This window comes from Theobroma cacao, chromosome 1, assembly GCF_053813885.1.
Source record: "Theobroma cacao isolate CCN51 chromosome 1, ASM5381388v1, whole genome shotgun sequence".
NCBI lineage: Eukaryota > Viridiplantae > Streptophyta > Magnoliopsida > Malvales > Malvaceae > Theobroma > Theobroma cacao.
Window position 1 is genome coordinate 42,254,931 of NC_142639.1, and position 22,021 is coordinate 42,276,951.

General features: G+C 37.2%; 5 protein-coding genes across 5 annotated transcripts; 2 read left to right on the forward strand and 3 right to left on the reverse strand.

Annotated features, from left to right (window-relative positions):
• Positions 1-522: 522 nt before the first annotated feature.
• On the reverse strand, positions 523-3,826 carry LOC18614585 (Plasma-membrane choline transporter family protein). The gene is made up of 5 exons (XM_018113894.2): positions 3,628-3,826; positions 3,097-3,462; positions 1,829-2,740; positions 1,312-1,545; positions 523-1,170 (listed from the first exon to the last, which is right to left on the reverse strand). Exons 1-5 carry the CDS (start codon positions 3,643-3,645, stop codon positions 994-996), a joined length of 1,707 nt encoding a protein of 568 aa, XP_017969383.1. The 5' UTR covers positions 3,646-3,826; the 3' UTR covers positions 523-993.
• A 1,666-nt stretch (positions 3,827-5,492) lies between these two features.
• LOC18614586 (2,3-bisphosphoglycerate-dependent phosphoglycerate mutase) lies at positions 5,493-7,454 on the reverse strand. Its single transcript, XM_007052405.3, has 3 exons — positions 7,264-7,454; positions 7,122-7,174; positions 5,493-5,915 (listed from the first exon to the last, which is right to left on the reverse strand). The coding sequence occupies exons 1-3, from the start codon at positions 7,352-7,354 to the stop codon at positions 5,793-5,795; spliced, it is 267 nt and encodes an 88-aa protein (XP_007052467.2). The 5' UTR covers positions 7,355-7,454; the 3' UTR covers positions 5,493-5,792.
• A 766-nt stretch (positions 7,455-8,220) lies between these two features.
• LOC18614587 (glutamine--fructose-6-phosphate aminotransferase [isomerizing] 1-like) lies at positions 8,221-13,112 on the forward strand. Its single transcript, XM_007052406.3, has 11 exons — positions 8,221-8,605; positions 9,015-9,187; positions 9,338-9,446; positions 9,938-10,083; positions 10,412-10,576; positions 10,684-11,044; positions 11,134-11,384; positions 11,462-11,576; positions 11,692-11,947; positions 12,028-12,196; positions 12,713-13,112. Exons 1-11 carry the CDS (start codon positions 8,356-8,358, stop codon positions 12,794-12,796), a joined length of 2,079 nt encoding a protein of 692 aa, XP_007052468.1. The 5' UTR covers positions 8,221-8,355; the 3' UTR covers positions 12,797-13,112.
• Positions 13,113-13,277: 165 nt separating this feature from the next.
• On the reverse strand, positions 13,278-15,931 carry LOC18614588 (protein RETICULATA-RELATED 4, chloroplastic-like). Its single transcript, XM_007052408.3, has 9 exons — positions 15,456-15,931; positions 15,164-15,379; positions 14,793-14,861; positions 14,545-14,676; positions 14,407-14,460; positions 14,269-14,313; positions 13,908-14,047; positions 13,618-13,743; positions 13,278-13,523 (listed from the first exon to the last, which is right to left on the reverse strand). The coding sequence occupies exons 1-9, from the start codon at positions 15,786-15,788 to the stop codon at positions 13,475-13,477; spliced, it is 1,164 nt and encodes a 387-aa protein (XP_007052470.2). The 5' UTR covers positions 15,789-15,931; the 3' UTR covers positions 13,278-13,474.
• Positions 15,932-18,718: 2,787 nt separating this feature from the next.
• On the forward strand, positions 18,719-21,949 carry EMB3126 (Ribosomal protein L1p/L10e family). The gene is made up of 7 exons (XM_007052411.3): positions 18,719-19,158; positions 19,770-19,949; positions 20,048-20,102; positions 20,423-20,550; positions 20,729-20,812; positions 21,300-21,425; positions 21,570-21,949. Exons 1-7 carry the CDS (start codon positions 18,799-18,801, stop codon positions 21,705-21,707), a joined length of 1,071 nt encoding a protein of 356 aa, XP_007052473.3. The 5' UTR covers positions 18,719-18,798; the 3' UTR covers positions 21,708-21,949.
• Positions 21,950-22,021: the final 72 nt, after the last annotated feature.

The following is a 22,021-nucleotide window of genomic DNA, read 5'->3' on the forward strand; positions in this document are numbered from 1 at the left end:
TTCTTTTGCTGTTACTAAGGTAGATTTTACTGCAAAGGTGATTTATGTTGAATATTGTTTCTCTCCTGTCAGACCCGCAGACACCCTTTTCCAGAAATTACAGGAGCCCCTTGTCCTATGAGTGGGATATGGTAAGCAAATTAGCCTTTTGCACGCAAAGCATCGATGAAATTCTAGTAATGTCTGCTTAAGGTCTTTGTTGGCTCTTTCAAAAGAGTTATGTTGAAAACTTGAAAGTGAAAAGGGAGAAGAACAAAATAGAAAGAGCCAAAACTTGATTGTTAATCTGTCATAGGTCCTAACCCTACAAAATTGACATTGAATCTACTTGTTTTTCCAGTTTGATAACCTCGAACTTCCTTTTCTTTACCCATATGCAATTTCCATGTCGTTTCCTTTTGATTGATGCAGCGCATAATCGTGACTCTTCCTGCCACATCCAAGATATTCCTTTCGTTTCACGTTCGAGGCCATTCTGTGTACCTAACTCGTATGAAATGATTAACAAGATAGGGTGGAGGCTGTACCTCTAACGCATCTCTGCTTTACTTGATTACGTGTAAAATTACATGAGGGAAGTAAGGAATTAGTACAGTTCAATTAAATAATGGTGGGTGTCAAGTCATAAAGAAATAATGGTACTACCACTTTTCTTTGTTTTTTTAGGGTGGAATATCCTAAAAGTATTTGCAAATATCCAATATAATACAAAGGAAACATGAGCAAAATGTGGGCGGTCAGTGTAGCCTTGTTGATTGGAATCTCGGTGGGCTCTCCACTTTCCTTCCACAAAGGAAAAACATCCAATAATGGGTTAAACCTTTCACATTCAAACGCCTCGTCATCGTCAGCAGTTGTGGATAAATTTACCTGGAGGCAAATTGGCCACGTCTAAAGTCCTGGTGGATGACCTGACCCATGCCTGGCCAAAATTCGGAACCGTGGCCCTGGATTTTCCCCCCCACTCTGGTTTCTGTTAGAACTGACCACCGGCTATCTGGTAAATCGACGGGGTACACGCGGTGTCGGAACGACAATATCCCGACCGGTCTTGATCAGGTTGATACGATCTTTGATTGTTTTGTCGAACAATCGGTTCTCAGGATTTTCCGCATAGCAAACGTAGTAACAGCTCACGCAGGCATGCGGCAATGCCATAGCGATCCTTGTCTGCATAATCAAATTTGTTTTTTAGTCATGGAGCTGAGTCATTAGGACTAAAAGAATATATCCAAGTTGGTCAGGAAATCAAGATTTCTTCATTAAAAAAAGAGTAATAAAATAAGGGAGGTATGGGATGGGATGGGTTACCATGAGGTATCCAACAAAGAAAGCCAGGAAGGAGATGGTGGCTGTGAAGGGTTGGTGGACTTTAGCAGTCCAGGCAGCCACGACAATGACACAAATCGAGCCACTGCAAACTCCTGTAAGGAAGCAGATTGCACTGGTCATGTCGGAATCTACTATGGGTACCATTTCCTCCCTTTGGAAAAGCTCCCATGTATCTTGCGATGCTCTAACAAAACCTTTGCCATAGGCAGCTATCTGCAACAACAAAGAAGAAAAGTTGAAAGTTTAGTTTGATTTAGCCCTTGTTCATGGACCACGAAGCAGAATCAGCGTTCAGATGTTGATTGAACTAGAAGTGATTCAAAATCAGGAAGGATTTCCACAATAAAATAAGGGAGTTGTTGAGTTTAGTTCTGAAAAAGTAAAAGATAAGCTAAAAGGGGTAAGAAAAATAGTAGCAGAGCGTGCGCATTTGACTGGGAATTGCTCTTTATGGTTGAAAATTCCATCTGAACAATCGAGAACCATTGAATAATACCTGTACGTATGCCCAGCCATTTCCATATCTGAAGATTGACTCCATAACATTGAGACAGCAATGTGCACAGGAAAACATGAATTCATCTTCTCCCTCAAGCAAATTCAAACCTCTGGCAATAATCCTCAAGGTTTCAATTGTTGGCACGAACAAGGATCCAAGACAAGCACTTCCAAGATTACGAGTCAGGGCTCTTTGGAAGCAAAACTGAGTGTTGGACTGCATTCCTCTCAGATAATAGAGGGCAATCACTCGGCTAATTGTTATGTTAACAACATTCCTCATAACTTCTGTTGTCCAAGCCAAGCTTAAGCCCAAAGCAATTATAATCAATGGTGGGTAGTAGAAGTTCAAAGCTCCAACCACAGCCAAAATCCATAGAGACATCCACAAGAATCCAGACCCAAGCATCCAATAGGCAGGTTGGTTTAGATCAGGGAATTTGGAAACTGGTTCCAGGGATTTAAGCAGAATCTTGAAACAGAAACCGATTCGCTGAGAGACCCAACAAGCATACAAACCATTACCGATTGCAAAGGCGATGAAGCAAACTCCAACACCATCAGTGGCAGGCTTTTGGAAGCAAATCAGAAGGATTCCTGCTGATAAAGACATGAAGAAACTGCCCCATAGGATGACGTAAACCATGATTTGAGGCCATTCTCGCAGAGCTTTTTGCCAAGCAAACGCAAGCGTGATGCTCAGAAGAGACGCAGCTTCAACTTGCGGCAACAAGAATTTAAGAACTCTCTCTTCGTTTCTTTTTGCAGGATTTGATGCTTCTATTAACCCTTGAATTCCCTTGAATATAAGAAAGCAGACAAGTGCAACAGCCACAAACATGTGCACCACGAACAAGAACAGAGATATTTTGTTGGTGTATCTTCTTGAATTCAGTGTTGTTATTGATTGCTGGTCACAAGAAGGAAAAAACCAAGAAAATTGAAAGTTAATAACTGGAATTTCCTGCAGAAATTTAAGAAAACTCTTACTGCAGGGGAGGAACAAAACTTTCTTTCTCATCAATTATCAAACTCGACAAAATTTCATAACATAAAGTTGATTCTAAAGACTGGTTGGCAGCTGGCATAGGCTTTAACTTAAAATTTTATTACAGAAATTCCTCTATTTGTAAATCGTTTTCCCTGAAAAATCAGATGAAAAGAATACTTCTAGGCTTCAAATTAAGGAACTTCCTTAGAAAAGCAAAGACTAGAAGGGAAGGAGAAATGAAACAGGTCAAAGTTCGATTCTTTCCAAGGACTTACTTGTGGGGTTGGTGTAGAACGAGGCTGTGAACGAGGAGGAGCAGGAGGCGGAGGCTGAAAACGAGAAGACTGAGAAGGAGAAGGAGTAGCAACTCTAGTGCCACCATTTATGACAATCCTCAAAGGGTTTGTCGGGTTCAATCTCTGCATCATTGACACATTAAAATGGTCTCTTTGATCCTCAATTCTCTCCAACGCCATCTCTTCAATAACAGCTCCCGCTTGTCCTTTCTCCAAGTCTATTTTCTCTTCCTCTCCTTCTCTCTCCTCCTCCTCACCCTCCTCTTCTCTTTCTTCTTCCTCTTCTTTCTTCGTATCATTCTCCCTCTCTTCTCTCCTTTGTTCTTCACTCTCTCCTTCTACCACCTGCAACAAAACCACCGCAGAAATCCTCGAAACTTCAAACTTATCAACAAAAACAAGAAAACAAAAAGAACCCAACCCCCCGCCCCCCTACCAATAGAAGAAAACAAAAAAAGCAAAAAAAAAAAAGAAAAACAAAAATTAATTGTCTAAGGGTCAAGATGTTACATGTTCGGTAGCACCCATGCCGGTGGTAATGACCTCAAATTCCGGTCGCGGTGGCCGCGGCGGAGGAGGAGGAGGAGAAGGGTTGTTGTCAAATGTTGTTGGATTCTGTATGATACCAGTATTAGTATATTGTAATATTTGTGATGCTAGGTGATGGTAAACGTGATTGGCTCATTTGACTGTTAAAAAACAGAAGGCTTTTCAGAATGCTGCTGCCATTGTTGTTATTACCACATGCTTCAAAAGAAGTAGGACCCTGTTTTGTTTGATAACCGCCGACGCTCTATGACAGCGCGTGTCAAGCACCGGACGTTACTACTGCCATTGGAGATGTAAAGGAGTAAAAAAGAAGGCCAAATAAAAAAAGAGTCTTTCTCATGCAAAGGAAAACTATGGAGATGGAAAGACGTGACACAGGAGAAAGAACTGACAAGGGACAAGTACTACCTTGTCACAATATAACTATAGGCATTTGGCATTGGAAAAATACAAGATAAAGTTGAAGATTTGAAGGGTATATTATCCGTAGTTTACAGGTCGTGTAAGGCACAACAATCTCATACCATTGGTGGGTTAGCAAAAGGTTTTCACAGGATGGTTGTGTCGTCAGATATTCATTTTTCTCCTACAGTCAATGACAAAAGTTACTTTCGATTGAGTCAATTAATTCGATTTATGTAGCATATGAAAAACTGGGAACTAAAGCTTCAACTACTTTTGCTGCAAACCAGGAAACCAGTCCCCATTATTTGTTTTTCACAGTCAGTCACATTGTTGGAGGGATTTGGGTTGGTTTGCTTTTTGATGGATAGTATAGGCAGCGAAAATTATTCATGATGCTAGTCCTAAATGATCCAAAGTAATGATGATTGTCGACCATGGGCAAATTTTTTGGCAATCAACATCCAGGAATCCCAGCAATAAATGATCCATGAAAAGCGGCACCGCGGATAGGTTGATTGACATTGAATTGTTCTTTCCTCATGTATACTTAAAATGCAAAAGTAAATACTTATACAAAATCCATTAGCAAAACATAAGTTGCAAACAAAGAAATGACGAGAAACAAAGAAAACCCTTTTTCCAGTAGGGTAAGTACTTGAAAGGGTAACTGTTGCTTTCCTCTTCTTTCAAATTCTGATTCAGAGAAAGAGAAGCTTCGAAGATAGCTACATGAAGAATTAATAAGCGTTTCTGATTTAGAGTTAATCATGAAATTAATCAAATATTAAAGAGTACAGAGATGAAGAGACAGGCAGGCTCCACAGCACGTTGCCATGGGGTCCCAGACAATGCTGACATGCAGACGTCATTGGAGTTCGAGTCAAGCTGTGTTGTGTAAACCCTTTTAACGTATGAAAAGTGGTCAAGCAATCCCCAAAACTCATGGTTTTTCTTCATTCCATCGTTTTGGATTTGCCGGATCCTTCACTGCTCAACTCCATTAACATGAGCTGATCTGATCAGACACTGCTGCTAGATGCCAGTTATTAGCTGATGATGTGCATATGTAACTTTTTGTTGGAGTTAAGAAATGGGCATTTCATCATGAAAAGAAACAAACGAAACTCGGTCACGTGCCAGAAAGTTGGCTCTCCTTTTACCTAATCCTTGCCTTAGGCGACGTTGACAACAGTGGATTGGGATTTTGTTGAAGATTGGATGACTCGGATCCACCTCAACCTGTCTTACGTGTCCTGTCATGGATTTATCATCAATTATTATTGTCGAAAAGCAGGGCCATCCTCAAGGTCAGAGGACTCGAGGGATAGAGGCCCTACTTACCCAAGCTTTTTTTCTTTGTTTTTTGCTAAGATCAGACAATTTTCTAATGTCGGTAATATATTAGACAAAGTGGCAAGGAATTCATCAAAACTGCTGCAATTAGCAAAGGTTTAATTTGGTAATATGAACAAGCTTTTTGAGTTCAAAACCCAGAGCGCTTGCTCTTCAAACAAGTAGAAGCCAGAAGCATCACACTAAGGAATTACACATGTGAGGGAAAAAAATAAATAATATGACTATGAAAACAAGACTGTATTTCACAACACAAATGATCTTCAAACAAAAGCGACAAGCCGGATTTAAGTTTTCTTGACAAAGCATCTCTTCCTATCCATGCAAGAAGCTTCTGGGGTTAGAAAGTTCTTGACAGATTATCATCACTATTCCTTCACATCACTGGCAGATTCTGGGGGTAGCTTGACAATATTTAGTTGGCCACCATCCTTGTTAGCAATGGTGGCAGCTTTTATCTCATTGCACTGGTTTATGAACTTGGTCAGCTCCTGGTCCAGTAAGAGAAAGCTCATGTCAGCAATAGTCTCACAGAGACAATGTCAAAAAAGAGTATTTTGCTGGGAAGAATAGCAAATATAATTCTGGTTGTAGTTCATGGGGCAATGATTATGATGTCGATGCCTGTCTTTAGTTGAAAAAGATAGCTAAAATGACTCCCACCTAATGTTTAATTCTAAAATCTTCAACTAACGCAGGGAATCCTCATAACTAACTCCAGCTCATTTTCCATTTGGGCTGAGTTCAGTGTATCTCAAGATTAACACTGAACATCCATCTCAACAGGTATGCTCAAAACCAGTTCCCTAAATCACCACTGAGAACATGACTCTCAATAAATTCAGTTTCACTCAAGCAAGTTAAAGCAGAGGGGCATACAGGCTGCAGCCGCACCCATATTAAAAACACAGAAATCTTCCACTCCCATTTTTACCCTTTAACCAACAGATACACGCTCCATCACTCCAATCATATAAAACAAGCATGCATGTAGATGGCAGATTTTTTTGTTGTGAGAACGAGATAGATACAGCAGTTGATTTGGTACCAAAACAACACAATTACTGTATAAGACAACAAAGGAAGTTAATGACAGAAAATCACTTAACATGGAATTCAAACGAACATTAACCTTCTGTCCTCTATCTATATCTCTCTTTCTTACACACACACAAACACACCAGCGGTCCCCCTCTGTTTTCCTCCCATGATAACCAAAAAGCTGTGAACAAATGAAAGATGCAAGCTAAAAAGACTCAAAGTTCATAGTTATTTCCTTTTAAATACAAAAATCCAGTCTGAGAATGCACGCTGCACATCAGTTAAGGAACCCTTAAAACGCAGCTTTGTCAGTTTCAAGTGCCATTAAATCATTTATTTACACAAGTTGCCAGTTACAAGAACCCATTAATAAGAGAAAAAAGGGTTAAAGAATACTAATAATGGTTGTGAACTCATTCACCCAATGTCAACAATCCTTCAGAGCAACTAAATCCAAAAGCTGAAAAATTTAGCTCTCGACGAATAAACAAATGACCCAATATGCAACTATTCATTGAATTTTCAATTAAATTTCATCAAACAGCCCATGACAAAGCGAAGAAGCACAGAAGCCCAAGTATGGTAAAAAGACAACAAAGTTTAGCAAAATTTTCAAAGAAAGAGCAAAGAAAAAGATTAAAGAGATTGAGAATTACTCGATCAGCGTCCATATCTTTCGTCATCTTCGATGGCTTGACGACTCTCTTACCTGCAAAGGAATCGAAATTTGAAAAATGAATGAAAAGACGTGGAACCAATACATTCGCGTATAAGTATTATAAAGTTAAAAGGAGAAACCTTTGCGAACGTGAGGAAGCTTTCCATGGCGATTGGGAGGGATTGTTTTCTGCTTCTTTTGCCCTTTGAACAGATTTCCTTTCTGCGTCATCTTTCTCTCTCTCTGCAAGAAGGTTGCTAGGGTTTTTGCCGCTTTCTACTTTAAGCGGCGCGTTACCGCCCACTAACCGTTTGGCGGTTCAGGCATTGGATTAACGGGTTACAAAGAGTCCACAGGTCCAGACCAATTATACATAGGCTGGGCCTAAGCTACAGCCATGAACTCGTTTCTTCCATGTTTTTCTCCCTTAAGGCCTTGTGGGCCTTTTCCATTATCTATTTTTTGTTTTTTCCTTTTGACTTTAAATGAAAATATATTATATATATTTGGGTGTTAATTGACATTATTATATAATAATTGATAACGTAATTGACCGGATCACATGACAATTAATATTATTAATTATATCATAATTGATATTGTAAATACATGATGACGTGATGATTGCTAAAATATTTGACATGATGATATAATAATTGATATGATTAATTAGTTTAACGATTGATTGTTATTAATTTTTATTGAAATTAAAAATTAATGAGATTATAATTCAAGCTATAATAATTTTTTTAATATAATAAAGATTTTTCTATATAAAATGCAATAGTTCAAGAGTATTTAATATTTAAATCTTAGTATTTGTACCTTATTATAACAAAAAGTATCAATTTTTTTCTTTTTTTATTTGTTACAATATATAATAAATATTAAAAAAAAGAATAAACTTTCTTTTATCCCACGTGAGGAAAGGAGACAAGAAAAAGACCAAAGTAGCCTTCTTTGTAATTTCGCCATGTAGGCAAACTTCTTTCCAATAGCAGACTTCCGCGTCAACGACAATTACGGAACCTGAAAAGACAAAAATGGCCTTCAAAGCATGGCGCGTCAAAACTGTCGACCAAACCGAACTGACCCGTACTTTGTGTTTGTTTGAAAATCAAATACCAAATCAAAAAGTCAAAAAAGAGAAAACTCCCTCTCCTCCTCGCTTATGCATCGGTCCTCCGGTTTTCCACAGCGTCTAGACTGAGCCAATCAGAATTCGACGAACAATGTGCGGGACCTTCGCTTACCTGAACTACAACGTCACGCGTGACAGACGCTTCATTCTGGAGATCCTCTTCAATGGCTTGAGGCGGTTGGAGTACAGAGGCTATGACTCCGCCGGGATTTCCATCGATTCTTCGTCTCCATCGTTCCTATCTGCGGATCCGAACGGACAGTTTGCCGATTCTGCCCCTCCTCCTCTCGTCTTTCGCCAAGAAGGCAACATAGAATCACTCGTTAAATCCGTCTACAAAGGTAATTTCGTTTTTCTTTGGCTTCAATTCGGGTACTGAGGATGAAATGAAAAATGAAGTGAAAATTGTTTTACTTTTTGAGAAACTGTGCTTTGGGAAGTCGCTTTCTTTGTTTTAAAAGACTTGACTTGCAACGATTGTGCCAATTTTTAGATAAAATAATTGTGCTGTAGCGTTTGGCTTTAGAGAAAATGGCCAAAAAGAAAACGAAATGAGCGAGAAACGAAGACAAAGTTTGATCTTTTTTCTGTTTTGTTTTCCGATAGTTGGAGGACTTGAATTTTCTCAATTTCTGCTTGACTTGGCTGACGGTGTATTAAATTATTTTCTTTATAACTTAGGGAAAATGCCATTTAAATGACAATAAAATAAGGAAAATGAATTTTGAAATGGTGATGTTGGTATTTCAGATGTCGCGTCAACAGAGCTGAATTTGGAGGAACCTTTTTCTGTTCATGCTGGACTAGCACACACCCGGTGGGCAACTCATGGAGAGCCATCTCCAAAAAACAGCCATCCTCAGACATCTGGTGCTGGAAATGAGTTCTTGGTTGTTCACAATGGCATCATTACAAACTATGAGGTTTGCTTATGACCTTTGAAGCTATGTTGCTGCTTAATGTGCATTTCTAGTATAATTGGTCATGCTAATTGGGCACATTCCGTTTTTCTTGCATCTACATTGATAATTAGGCACATGCTTAAGCAATCACTCGGTTGTTTACTTTTTTAGGTGTTGAAGGAAACACTGATCCGGCATGGTTTCAACTTTGAATCTGACACTGACACAGAAGTGATTCCAAAGCTTGCAAAATATGTTTTTGACAAGGCAAATGAAGAAGGTAAATGCAACATGTGCAAGATGGAGATGAGGTTTTCGAATTGCCACTTGTTTGAAATTACATTGTTTCTGCTAAATAACTGCATATATGCCTGTTAATGATGCAATAGCTTGAGGGTACTCTCTTTTAACAAAGGCAGGCAAGCAGGGGTTAAATGTTTGAGTTTACCGACTGGTAAGGTTAGAACTTGAGGGACAGGGTCCAAGTCATTGAGGCAATCTTAGTCCTTGGCTCTGGTGCTTTTTCTTAATATATGTCGTTAGCTCTAAATAACCTCATTCTTCTTGTCAGACAAATATCTGATCTATTCTGTTGTTACTTATAGCATAACAGTGTGAATTAAAATCTTCAAACATTGTTTGGATGGAAAAAAGAATAATGTTCTTTTAATCAATGTTGATCAACTTTGCTTCTTTTTATTTCCAATAAGCTTAAGAAGGTCAATATTAGTCGATTTAGTTTGAAGTGGTGTTTTACTGATTATCCTGCAGGTGACCAGACTGTCACATTCAGTCAAGTTGTGCTTGAAGTTATGAGGCATCTTGAAGGAGCCTATGCCCTTATATTCAAAAGTCGTCACTATCCAAACGAGTTGATTGCTTGTAAACGTGGTAGTCCATTGCTTTTAGGTGTCAAAGTAAGTTATCTGAAAAACATAAATTACAGTGTTGCCTACGTGCTTGTAGTTTTATCTTCTCTTCGAGTTGATTACTAATATTTTTCAGATTGATTTGGTGAACGTCTTTTCTTTTCTGGAATGAGTTAGATTTGGTGTTGTTACTAAAACCCTTTTCTTTTGAAGTTTCTGAAAATCATGGACTAGCTTTAACATTTTTCATTTTAAAAAGTTTGAGAATCTTAGATTTTTAGTTATGTATATTGTAATTTGTACAGTGTCTTTTGTCTTTTTGATTGTTAATGTTTTATTTGGTTGACCTTTGTTTTGGTTAATGAAATATGTTCAGGAATTAAGTGAAGACACAAGCAGTGGAGCTTCATTTCTTGATCTTAAGTTCATTTCAGAAAATGGGCGTCCAAAAGAACTTTTTCTATCCAGTGATGCTAGTGCTGTAGTTGAACACACAAAAAAGGTTCTGGTGATTGAAGATGGTGAAGTAGTTCACCTTAAGGTACCTTTGCCAACATGACTTTAAGTAAACTGTTTGGCATGGCACTAAGAGTGACCTACAAAGTTTTAACATTGAAGTGTAATTACTAACACTAATAAATTCTTCAGGATGGAGGTGTCTCTATTCTTAAATTTGAGAATGACAAAGGAAAACATGGCAGTGCACTTTCTAGACCATCATCAGTGCAACGTGCATTATCTTTTCTTGAGATGGAGGTTGAGCAAATCAACAAAGGAAAATATGACCATTATATGCAGAAAGAAATACATGAACAACCAGAATCTCTTACAACCACAATGCGGGGAAGACTTATTCGTGGAGGTTCTTGCAAAGCCAAGACTGTGCTTTTAGGTGGACTGAAAGATCACATAAAAACTATTAGGCGGAGCAGACGTATTGTTTTTATTGGATGTGGTACAAGCTATAATGCTGCTTTAGCTGCAAGACCTATTATTGAAGAACTCTCTGGTACTTACTCTGATTTCTGATGCTCCTTTGAGAATCTTTGAGTTTGTTTTGCTAATTGATTTCTTCTTTATTGTCTGTGATAATTGTAGGTGTTCCTGTTACTATGGAGATTGCTAGTGATCTGGTGGATCGGCAGGGTCCAATTTATAGAGAAGACACTGCAGTTTTTGTTAGTCAATCTGGTGAAACTGCAGATACTCTACTTGCATTAGAGTATGCCCTTGAAAATGGCGCACTATGTGTTGGCATAACAAATACTGTTGGTAGTGCAATAGCCAGGAACACACATTGTGGAATTCACATAAATGCTGGCTGTGAGATAGGGGTGGCAAGTACGAAGGTAAGTTTCACCTTTGTACATGTTAGTTTGATTTATTGTGTGTTATGGGTTCATAATATTCTCACCATCATGTTTAGGCATACACAAGTCAAATTGTTGTGATGGCAATGCTAGCTCTGGCTATTGGAGATGATGCAATATCTAGTCAAGCCAGACGAGAGGCTATTATAGATGGTCTATTTGATTTGCCAAGTATGTTTTATCTTTCTTCCTCTTTAACAGATTACTGGATGCTAAATTTATTGCAGAGGACCACTTTTAGGAAGGTTTAGAATAACTTTCAAGCTTTTACCTCACATTTTTGCAGATAAAGTTAGAGAGGCACTCAAGCTTGACCAGGAAATGAAGGATCTGGCTAAATTATTGATTGCTGAGCAGTCACTTCTTGTATTTGGAAGAGGATATAATTTTGCAACAGCATTAGAGGGCGCATTAAAAGTAAAAGAGGTGTCTCTTATGCACAGTGAGGGAATACTTGCAGGTGAAATGAAACATGGTCCTTTGGCTCTAGTTGATGAAAATCTCCCAATTATTGTTATTGCTACACGTGATGCATGCTTCAGGTTGGTTAATATTCTGCTTTGAAGAAGTCATACAGTAAGGAAGTTTTTCTTTGATGCTAACATCTCTAACTTGTTGACAGTAAGCAGCAGTCAGTTATCCAGCAACTTCATGCCCGCAAAGGCCGCCTTATAGTGATGTGTTCTAAAGGAGATGCAGCATCTGTATGTCCTGGTGAATCTTGTCGAGTGATTGAAGTTCCTCAGGTTGAAGATTGTCTTCAACCTGTGGTTAATATTATTCCTTTGCAGGTATTGATACAAATAATTTTCTCAATTTACAAACTGTGGCTCTGCTGATCTTTGATTTCTACAATACACATCCACGGTTAGAGAATAGTGATTCTCCATAAGATGTGCCTCTGAGAAGGGGTATTTGACTAGATAGCCTTTAGTATGTGTCCATCAGGGCCTGGATGAACCAGTTTGCTGCTGATGGATAATTCACATAAACAGGAGCCTACTCATCCTATGTTCTTTCTAGGCTTATTACTTATTGCTTTAGACAAATTCATTTGTCTACTACTTTCCTAGGTAAACCGGGAAAAAGGAAGATGTGGAAGAAAATGTTTATTTAAATTTACTCATATTCATAGCTTCCTATTACCAGGTCCAACTCCTCTCTCCGCCTTCTCTTCAAAACCCTCCTCCCTGTTAACAGCCAATTGAACTTCACCCCCCTTCTTATTTGTCAGCTTGTTATTATGTTGATTGTTATTGTTGGATTATCTCAGTTAACACGCTTTTTTGTTATCCTTTTGGATGCAGTTGTTGGCATATCACCTTACTGTTCTGCGGGGTCACAATGTTGACCAACCTCGGAATCTTGCGAAGAGCGTAACAACCCAATGAGAAAGATTCACTAACTTGTTCTTCAAACCAGGAAAAAGTAACAAGAATCGTAGCAGAGCTTACCTGCAGCAGGATATATCTCTGGAATTACCTGATGTTCGGGTTATGCATTGTAAATTCATTAGAAAAATAGCACACTGATCCTCCAATTTGCTCTCGTAACTCATGTTGTTAACCACTTCGTTTATTCTGATTGGTGTTTTTTCTAACTGTAGTACTAGATCATTACCCATGTCGTTACTCCTAAGTTTATGTTCTCTTTTCCATGTAATGTCGACTTTGGTTGAAAATGAATAGAGCAGAAGGTGTTGTCTAATTAAGTGAGAGAATGGCACGTCAAAAGCTTCAAAAGAAACAGATAGGGTGCTTCAATCCTACATCAGGCAGGTATTTTCTCTTCACCATCTCACAAATTCCTTGCCAGAAAGTCTGACATTTGCGTTCAAAGGAAAGTAAAAGAGAAACATTGAAGACGTGGTACTATGGGAAATGGCAATGGTTCTTATTCCAACCTTCTGTTGGGAATAACCTTTTGGCAGTGAATCGATCATTGGAAATGAAAATTGGAGACACTCCAATGACAGACTCTCATCCTCTGTAATTCCAAGTAAAAAAAAAGTCAATCGACTCAAAATAAAGTTAAATTGGCTGCCAAGAACCGCTACTGCAACTTTCCATTCACTCCCTTGTCTTCTGAACACCAGTCCACCGTGCATAATCTACCCACCTGTGTCAGAGATTGCAAACAATTCTTAAAGATTTCAGTATCAAAAGCAAGTAGATTATGTACAGGAGTTAGGGAATGGGTTTGGAAATCTTACATCAAAGATCCCAAGAATGTGTTTCCAGTTCGGACAGCAAAGCAGATCGCACTCAAGATTATCTTGTGTTGGTGTAGTAAAGGCTCCAGGATTCGTTGTTCAATAACTCCGGCAAGAACTTGGTACCTGTTTAACAAAAAAAGTACACCCTTTATCATCATAATCTACGAATTTCAACCATTTTTGCAGACTGAGACATCAAAGCATTACAGCTCACTGTCATGTAGTAATGCAACACCTGACCACCGTCATGTAGAAGCAAACATGCATAGATTATAGCTGTTGATTACCTTAGGTTGCTAGATACTGCCATGTACACACCATAGGCAACACTGGTTGATAATATAGGCACGTCCTCTGATTCACCAGCAAAAGATTTATCAAACACCTTTCTTGCATTAATCAACAGATTTGTAACTCCCACACCAACCTGAAGAAGTCTGTTGTCAGCGGCATGGAAGCCAAAATGGGGATTGACAGTACATTTATTAAGCAACAGATACCTAATTCTACCCATGAATCACAAAATCACTTGATTTAGCTTCAAACATTCATCAGAAAAGACTTCTGTAACACATCAGGATGGACCATAAAGCACATGACCGAAAATAAGAATAGAAACTCTTGCATATCTGTTAGGTAGTAACTAACCAGAGATGCAGCGGTTCCAACAGCGAAGAGTTTGGCCCCGTTCCTCTGCGTGGAAGATTATGTGCTTGTAAGGTTTAAAACATGAAGAAATTAATGAAATTTACTCGAGTTGGTCTACAATAAGTGTTTGTGACATACCGCTATTGCACCTACTCTCTGTAAAAAAGAATAAGAGGTTCCTGCCAAAGCCACCTGCGTTCAGGATTCTGAAAGTAAGTTGAAGGGTAATATGTGGTTTTTACAGATAAAACTGGTTAGACCAATAAAGCCAATGACCTGGAAAGCATTGTCAGGACAATTATAGAAGAACGTAGAAATAGCTCCGGAGCTGAGAGCTAAAGGTGGTCGGAGAGAAACAGTTGGAGCAGGAAGCCACACGAGCATGAAATCTGCAATCAGGGCCATTACCTAAAACAGAGCATTTATCAAAAAAAAAATGTTTATGGAATTAATCAGGTATCAACCTTCCGTTGAATCTGATCAGCAACTAAGATAAGGTGGAGATAATTTTCATGCAGGCATACCACGTCAGCAAAAACAAAATCGAGCTCCTTCACAATCCTTTCTCTGCGCCGTTCCAACTCTGCTGCAGACTGAAAAAGAAGGGAAAAAGCCGGATAGAGGTATGACAGTGAGCTAAGTTACTCATTCAATCAAATATTCGAAGTTGGTTCCAGCTCCAACCCAAGAAGAGGAACTTCTAATTGTTCTATCACCAATCCAGAAAAGGAATTCGAAGAGAACAGAATAAAAATTCAGATGTAAATTTCCAGAAAAAGAAATGGCCTATTCAGAATAATCAATAGTTTGGCTAAGAATCTTGGGCCCTGAGAGCAATGATTCAGGGAAAAAAGAAGAATTCCATTGCTGCAAACTGTGGCAATGTTAGACTAACCTTGGTGAAAATCCCAACGCCGCACTCGATGGCAACCTTAGTCAAGAACAAATCATCGGCAAGCAACCGCTCCTTAAACCCTCCAAAGTTCAGCAACCACCGGAAAATAGGAGACTTCTCCAACTCAAAGTACCTAGAAACAATTGATCCCGGTACCTTCCCGGCCTCGATTGCCGCCGTTATGTCCTTGGGCAAACTCTCAAACGTCCTCCCCTCCTGTATACATACACCACAATTCGCACGTAAAAATCATCCATATATACATCAAGAAACTACGTAGTTAATTTTATACCTCTGCGAGAGCTAGAATTGCTTCGGATCGATTGCGTGACCTGTCTCGATCACCACGATCGCCATGTCCTCCTCCTCCTCCTCCTCCCCCGCTTCCACTACGGCCGCCCCCAGTTCCGCCAGAAAAACCGCCGCCATTTCCCGAGGAAAAAACTATGGCGGGGTGGAATTTATTGCGGGCGATGGAGACAGTCAATGCAAGAGAGGGAGTGAAGAGGCAGCTGCAACTGTTGGTGGTGGTGATGGCGAAGCTCTGGTGGCGGTGGTGGGAGTAAGAGGGTCTTTGGAGGAAGAAGGAGGGCGTGGAGAGGTTAGAAAAGGTATTGACTGCCATTGCAGAGAAAGGAACGGAGTGTGTTTGTGGCAATGGAAATTAAAACTAAAAGTAAGTTTCCTTCTTTTTGTTTCCTTTTATGTTTGCTCTGTCTCTGGCCTTACAGAGATCAGAGAGGCAGAGAAAGAGAATCAAGAAGTGGTCGCTTTGCTTCCTCAGTTAGTCGAAGAGATCAGAGGTGGAGAAACAAGGATGGTAACGGTCTGACTTCAATCTCACCACACTCACTCTCGCCTACGACACGCTCTTCACGCTCCATGCCATATTCGATATTACTTAACGAAGAAGGTGAAGGGAGTGACGAGGACTGAGGAGAGAGAGCGCGTGAAGATTCAAGTTAATTTTAACTGATTGGTAGAGAAAAGGAGCCAAGGCAACTGCAAGCCAGAGCAACTGAAAAAAAACACAAACACTAGCGTATGAACTACCTAGTACAACTATTTACCAGCTACTCTGTCAGTACGTAATAGTTTTGTTATACTGTTACTGGTTGGATTCACTGTCTACCTTTTATTAATTAACTAACTACACGAGTCATATATTTTAGGTTGCCGTTTTGTGTATTTTTTATATCAAAATTTCATGGGGTTGATTATTGATCAAAATATCATTTGAAGATTAGTGTTGTAACAAGATTTATCCTAACAAAGTATTGTAGCACGACAATAGATCTGGTAATTCATATTTTTGTATCATAAACGTGTCATATACGATTAGATACGAAACACGTTAAGATTAAATACGAATACGACACGTTTAATATTCATATTTTAAATTTAAAATATGTATACGTATATATTTAATAAACTTATAACACGACACAATTAACATGTTTATTAAATGTATCAATATACGACATGACACTATTAATAACACGATTAAATAAAAATATTTACAATTAAATATAATTTTTTATTTAAATTTAAAATCTATAATTATAAAAATAATTATAACAAAACAAAAATAATAATAAGATCAAATATAATAAAATTTAATATAAATAATATATGTAAAATTCGTTATCATATAATATGATAAAATACATCATTAACATTTAACTTTCAAATACTAATGATATAAAAAATCATTTATAATTTACAATCGTAATAATTATATTTTTACATTTATAAAATTAAAAAAACTTATAAAAATAATTATTTAAAATTATTTATATAAGATTAAAATAATCTTTAACTATTAATTTTTAATAGGTTAATAAACGTGTCATGTATATACGTTTAAACACGATAACATAATTAAATAAACGTGTTTTAAACGTGTTTGTCGTGTCTAACACGTTAATACACGAAAATTTTCGTGTCTTAACGTGTCAAATACAATTAGACACAAAACACGTTACGACTAAACCTAAAACATGTTTAATCCGTGTCTTTTAGTGTTATATTAACATGTCGTGTATAAAATTATCAAGTCTACACGACAAAATAAAGTTATAAAAGCCCTACAAGTATAGTATTATTGTTATTACCGTCCCTACTTATTAGTATCTTTATTATTCTAGATAAATTTTTACTATATGTTGTAGATAAAAAAATATTGATTTGAATTGTCGATTGTTAATTTTTTATTAAAATTAAGAGTTTATGTACTCACAAATAAAAAAGTTTAGAAATTTGGTCATTAAAACGTTTTTATTTTGTTTTATTTTGTACTTTGAATTCGTAACCTAATAATAATCATCGTAACTTTTAAAGAATAAATTGAGAAATAAAATATCAAAGATAAAAAAAAAAAGAGAATTTTGGGCTCTTGTTCATGTAAAGAATACAAATACATGATTAAAAAAAATAATTTTCTATTATCTCAAATTAATTAAATAAATTCAATTAAAACGTTCAAAAAAAAATCAAGTGACACGTGTTAGCTTGAACTTTTGCAGAAGGCCACAAAGGTTTGGGCCCACCTGATCCAGACTGGACACTCCCTATTAACCATAGCTTGAAAATCGATGGCGGCCCGCTAATTTTTTTGTGATCCACAAGACATTACCATGCTGGCTCCAATGTGTGCTTGTTCCCACTGCTCCCAAGCCATAAAAACAACTTTTTATTTTTTATTTTTTATTTTTGAGGATACCAGATTTTATTTTAATGATGTGATTGCCAATTAAACAATATTCACACATTAATGTTTCCATTTATTTTGAAAATCCAAAAATTAATTTTTAAAAAATATTTTCTTTTTTCCAGTCCATGTATACTTTATTGGAAAAAGAACTCAATTTTTTCTGGCATATAATTAAAGGTGAGAAAATAGTTAATTAGGTTAAGAGAATTTTATAATTGAATTAACAGAATATTGTATAAAAATTAGTGGAACCGATAAAAAATGAAGTACTAATCGATAAACTGAATTAGATCGGTTAATTTGGTAAGTTATTGAATTAATTGAAATATTCTTAATTTTATTTTTTATGTTAATTACATGGTAAATAAAATTAAGTTATGAAATCTTATCAACACGAGAAATTTAAATTAAATGAATAATAATATGCTTAAGATTATAAATTGATTAATTCAGTTAATGAAAAAATAAAATTAAAACCAATTGAATTAATCAATTTAATTTATCTCATTTTTGAATTAAATTGAATTATCGAATGAATCGAGTTTATTCAATTAACTTGATTAATTCAATATTAATAAAAAATTACTCACCTGTAAAAGTAACTCTTATTTCTCTAAAATGCTAAATATAATTTAACTCGGTCTAATTAATAAAAATGTACGAATTGTTCAAGCTAGACCATATAATTAGTAACTTGATTGTCTATTTCCTAAAATATTTATTTATTTTTTCCCATAAATATAAATAAAAAAGAAAAAAGAAAAAATGAAAAATAGCATATGCATTCTGTAGCAATGGTCTAGAATCGAGGTGCTTTGCTGGACCCTTAAAACATCTCTTATCCCCTTTGTTTCGATATGGATAGCTAGCCCGAACAAGCTTTCTCTCTCTCACTTACACAACAGCAAAACGTCCTTTAACCATGACTACTTGCACTACACCGTCATCATCGCTGATGCTAGCGTACGCCGCATCTACAGTACACGGGCAAGACCTCACTCCATCTCTTCTCTCTTTCAAATCCAACAAGCCTACCTTTTCTCTCTACCCACTCGTTCTCAAGACTTCCAAAGACAGGAAATCCAGCCTCAAATGGGCCAATCTATGTCCCCAGAGGGATTCCAAGCATGTTGTTGTAGCTGCCGTGGCTGCGGAGGCTGAGGTGGCTGAGGCTGCTGAGGGAAAGGAAGGAGTGGCTGAGGGTGCCACTGCTACTGCCACTGCCCCTGCCCCGCCTAAGCCCAAGAGAGGAAAGGCTGCGTTGCCTCTTAAGAGAGACAGAGTATGTGGATTTTAAATTTGAGTTTCTTTATTCTTTCTTTTCAATGCTGCTAAAGTTTTGTTATTGTGTTTTCGGGGTTTGTTGGATCGTTTTGTTTGTGGGTTCTGCTTTGTTTAGAGAAAACAGTTCCTGTGGTTGGGTGTGAAAGTTTTGATTTTTTTAGGTGAGTTTGTTAATACTTAATACTTATGTTGTTTCTAGGACTTTTGTATAATGAACAGATGGTGTGGTCACTCTTTTTTTTTTTTTTTTATAATTAGTTGCATTTGAAGTTTAATTTTTGAGTTTATGATTAGGTAACTGGTTTTTCACTTCAATTTGAGTTTAATGTTTAATTTTAGAATTTTGCTTTAAGAAACTATTGTCTATCAAGAAATACATAGCATATTGGATATAGGGTCCCCCACCTTTTCCATTTTCATAAAATTGTATAAGTTTGATTTTTGTTGTGAGATTGTTCAGAAATGGTTAGTTTCTTCTTATTGTACATTATTTTTTGTTAAATGTGCGGCTGGTAGATATGGTTGTGATGTTTCCTGTCCAAAATTTACTATTATTTAGGTTCCATAATTTAATTGTTTTAAACATTCTTTATCCTGTTCAAACTGCAGACAAGGTCTAAGAGATTCTTGGAAATTCAAAAATTAAGGGAAAACAAAAAGGAGTATGATCTAAAGACAGCAATATCATTGTTAAAGGAAATGACAAGTGCAAAGTTTGTTGAGTCAGCTGAAGCCCATTTCCGCCTTAACATTGATCCTAAGTATAATGATCAACAGCTGAGAGCAACAGTAAGTTTTCTAGGCTTCACGTGATAATTGTCATGGCCTCACTGACCTTGGTTGTTACATGTGATATCCAACGTTTCTTCTGACCCTCTTTCTTGCAGGTGAATTTGCCAAAGGGAACTGGGCAAACTGTTAAAGTGGCTGTACTTACTCAAGGTAGTTACTCTGCTTTAATGTTTGCTAACCTATTTGTTGTCTACTTGTTTTCATTTGGTTTTACTGGAATTTGTTTCTTTATCTAGAACATAATTGATAATGTGCATGGGTGAAAGATTTAACTGATAACTTGCATTTCTTCCAAGAGATTGCGGAGGTTCTGAACTACTTAAAAATTTTGTTAGTGGCAAGTAATCATGCTAAAATGATGTACTTTAGACTGGTGATAATATTTGAAGACTTTAAGTGGAACACTTTTAGTGGCAATTATGAATTGCTCTTCTGGTTTGGCTGTTTTTTTAAATATGATTTCTTTACAGGTGAAAAGTTTGATGAAGCAAAAAATGCGGGAGCAGATATTGTTGGTGGTGAGGACTTGATTGAACAGATAAAAAAAGGATTCATGGAATTTGACAAATTAATTGCTTCCCCAGATATGATGGTCAAGGTGTTGCTTTGCTGCTCTTAATTCAATTAATGAGATATATTTTTCATTTCCTTATATTCTGTTAACCAAATTCCAGTTGTCAGCACTATCATTTGTTTCATGGTCTTTCCTTTTTGTTCAAAATCACAATAATATTGTCACAATGGATTTTATTTTAACATCTTCTCATTCTGATTAGGTTGCGAGCCTTGGAAAGATTCTAGGACCACGTGGGCTCATGCCAAATCCGAAGGCTGGTACTGTTACACCCAATTTACCTCAGGTAGGATCTGATTGCTATGTTTCAAGCATGCAATTTGTTTGTGTTTCTAGTTCTGAGTTATAGGTCACTGCCTATTGATTGTCTTGTTGATCTTTTGCATATCTACATTTACATGAATCATGTGTGAGCATAGGCGCATCTGCTGGTGCTTCAGTATCAGTATGCCCCTTTGACACAGTAGAACTACAGAATGAGTGTGAAATTGATATTAGGAAGCAGTTGTACTCAACAATATAGAACTGGTTTATTGGGGAGTAAAAGTTCTGATTCATGTAATTGGGCAGTTGTTAGCTATTTTATATGTCCCTTTGACATGATAATAACAACAATGAGATATGGACAAGATGGATGGGGAAAAGTGTATAAGAACCACATTGGATAATATGCTTCAGGATCCTTTTACTTTTAATAAGTTGCAACTGAATGATACATGTGAGCTAGCAATCGTTAATATAGCTAAAATGTTTTATTGAATCACTTCTTTCAGGCTATAGAAGAATTCAAAAAGGGAAAAGTCGAATACAGAGCTGATAAAACTGGGATTGTTCACATTCCTTTCGGGAAAGTTGACTTCTCAGAAGAAGACCTCCTTCTGAATTTCCTTGCCGCTGTAGTATGTCACGTTCTTTTCTTTCCTTGGCACCTCTTATCTCCCTCTCCCTCACCATTTTGCTCTCCATTCTTTCTTTTGAACAATATTAGTGTCTACAACTGCAATTCTGCTTGATATTTATTATTTTTGTCTTTAATTTGACAGAAATCAATTGAAACAAACAAGCCAAAAGGTGCAAAAGGAGTATACTGGAAAAGTGCACACATATGCACATCAATGGGGCCTTCGATCCGGTTAAGTATAAGGGAGATGCTTGATTACAAGCCTCCATCAAACATTTGAAGATATGACTAACAGCTGTAAATGTCTTCAACCCTTCAATCAGCCATGTAGGCATTCTCTGTCAGAGCGTCCCAGTGCGCAGTGGAAATGGTCAGGGAGTAAGTAGGGGGAGAAGGGAGAGCAATTGTTTAGAGCAAATCCTAGTGAAATCAGGCATGCCAGATTATGATTCTGTATACAGACTGAGACTTGTATCATCATATGATTAAATAGCATCAATTTTATTACTTTTTGTTTTCTTATTTCTCAGTTGGAGGTCTTTTGAGTGAAATCCGGAGTTTCCAGCTTGATGTGGTAGGATTCTTGTACAGGGT

Coding starts and splice junctions, on each gene's coding strand:
- LOC18614585 (XM_018113894.2), bottom strand. Junction 2,741..3,096: donor GTTCTACACCAACCCCACAA/GTAAGTCCTTGG, acceptor TCTTGTGACCAG/CAATCAATAACAACACTGAA. Junction 1,546..1,828: donor ATGGCTGGGCATACGTACAG/GTATTATTCAAT, acceptor TTGTTGTTGCAG/ATAGCTGCCTATGGCAAAGG.
- LOC18614588 (XM_007052408.3), bottom strand. CDS start 15,788: ATGGCAGTCAATACCTTTTCTAACCTCTCCACGCCCTCCTTCTTCCTC. Junction 14,048..14,268: donor TTGGAACCGCTGCATCTCTG/GTTAGTTACTAC, acceptor AGACTTCTTCAG/GTTGGTGTGGGAGTTACAAA. Junction 13,744..13,907: donor GCAGTATCTAGCAACCTAAG/GTAATCAACAGC, acceptor TTTGTTAAACAG/GTACCAAGTTCTTGCCGGAG.
- EMB3126 (XM_007052411.3), top strand. CDS start 18,799: ATGACTACTTGCACTACACCGTCATCATCGCTGATGCTAGCGTACGCC. Junction 20,813..21,299: donor TTACACCCAATTTACCTCAG/GTAGGATCTGAT, acceptor CACTTCTTTCAG/GCTATAGAAGAATTCAAAAA. Junction 21,426..21,569: donor TGAATTTCCTTGCCGCTGTA/GTATGTCACGTT, acceptor TTAATTTGACAG/AAATCAATTGAAACAAACAA.
- LOC18614586 (XM_007052405.3), bottom strand. CDS start 7,354: ATGACGCAGAAAGGAAATCTGTTCAAAGGGCAAAAGAAGCAGAAAACA. Junction 7,175..7,263: donor GCTTCCTCACGTTCGCAAAG/GTTTCTCCTTTT, acceptor ATTCCTTTGCAG/GTAAGAGAGTCGTCAAGCCA. Junction 5,916..7,121: donor AAGATATGGACGCTGATCGA/GTAATTCTCAAT, acceptor TTACTGGACCAG/GAGCTGACCAAGTTCATAAA.
- LOC18614587 (XM_007052406.3), top strand. CDS start 8,356: ATGTGCGGGACCTTCGCTTACCTGAACTACAACGTCACGCGTGACAGA. Junction 9,188..9,337: donor GCATCATTACAAACTATGAG/GTTTGCTTATGA, acceptor TTACTTTTTTAG/GTGTTGAAGGAAACACTGAT. Junction 11,948..12,027: donor ACACGTGATGCATGCTTCAG/GTTGGTTAATAT, acceptor ACTTGTTGACAG/TAAGCAGCAGTCAGTTATCC.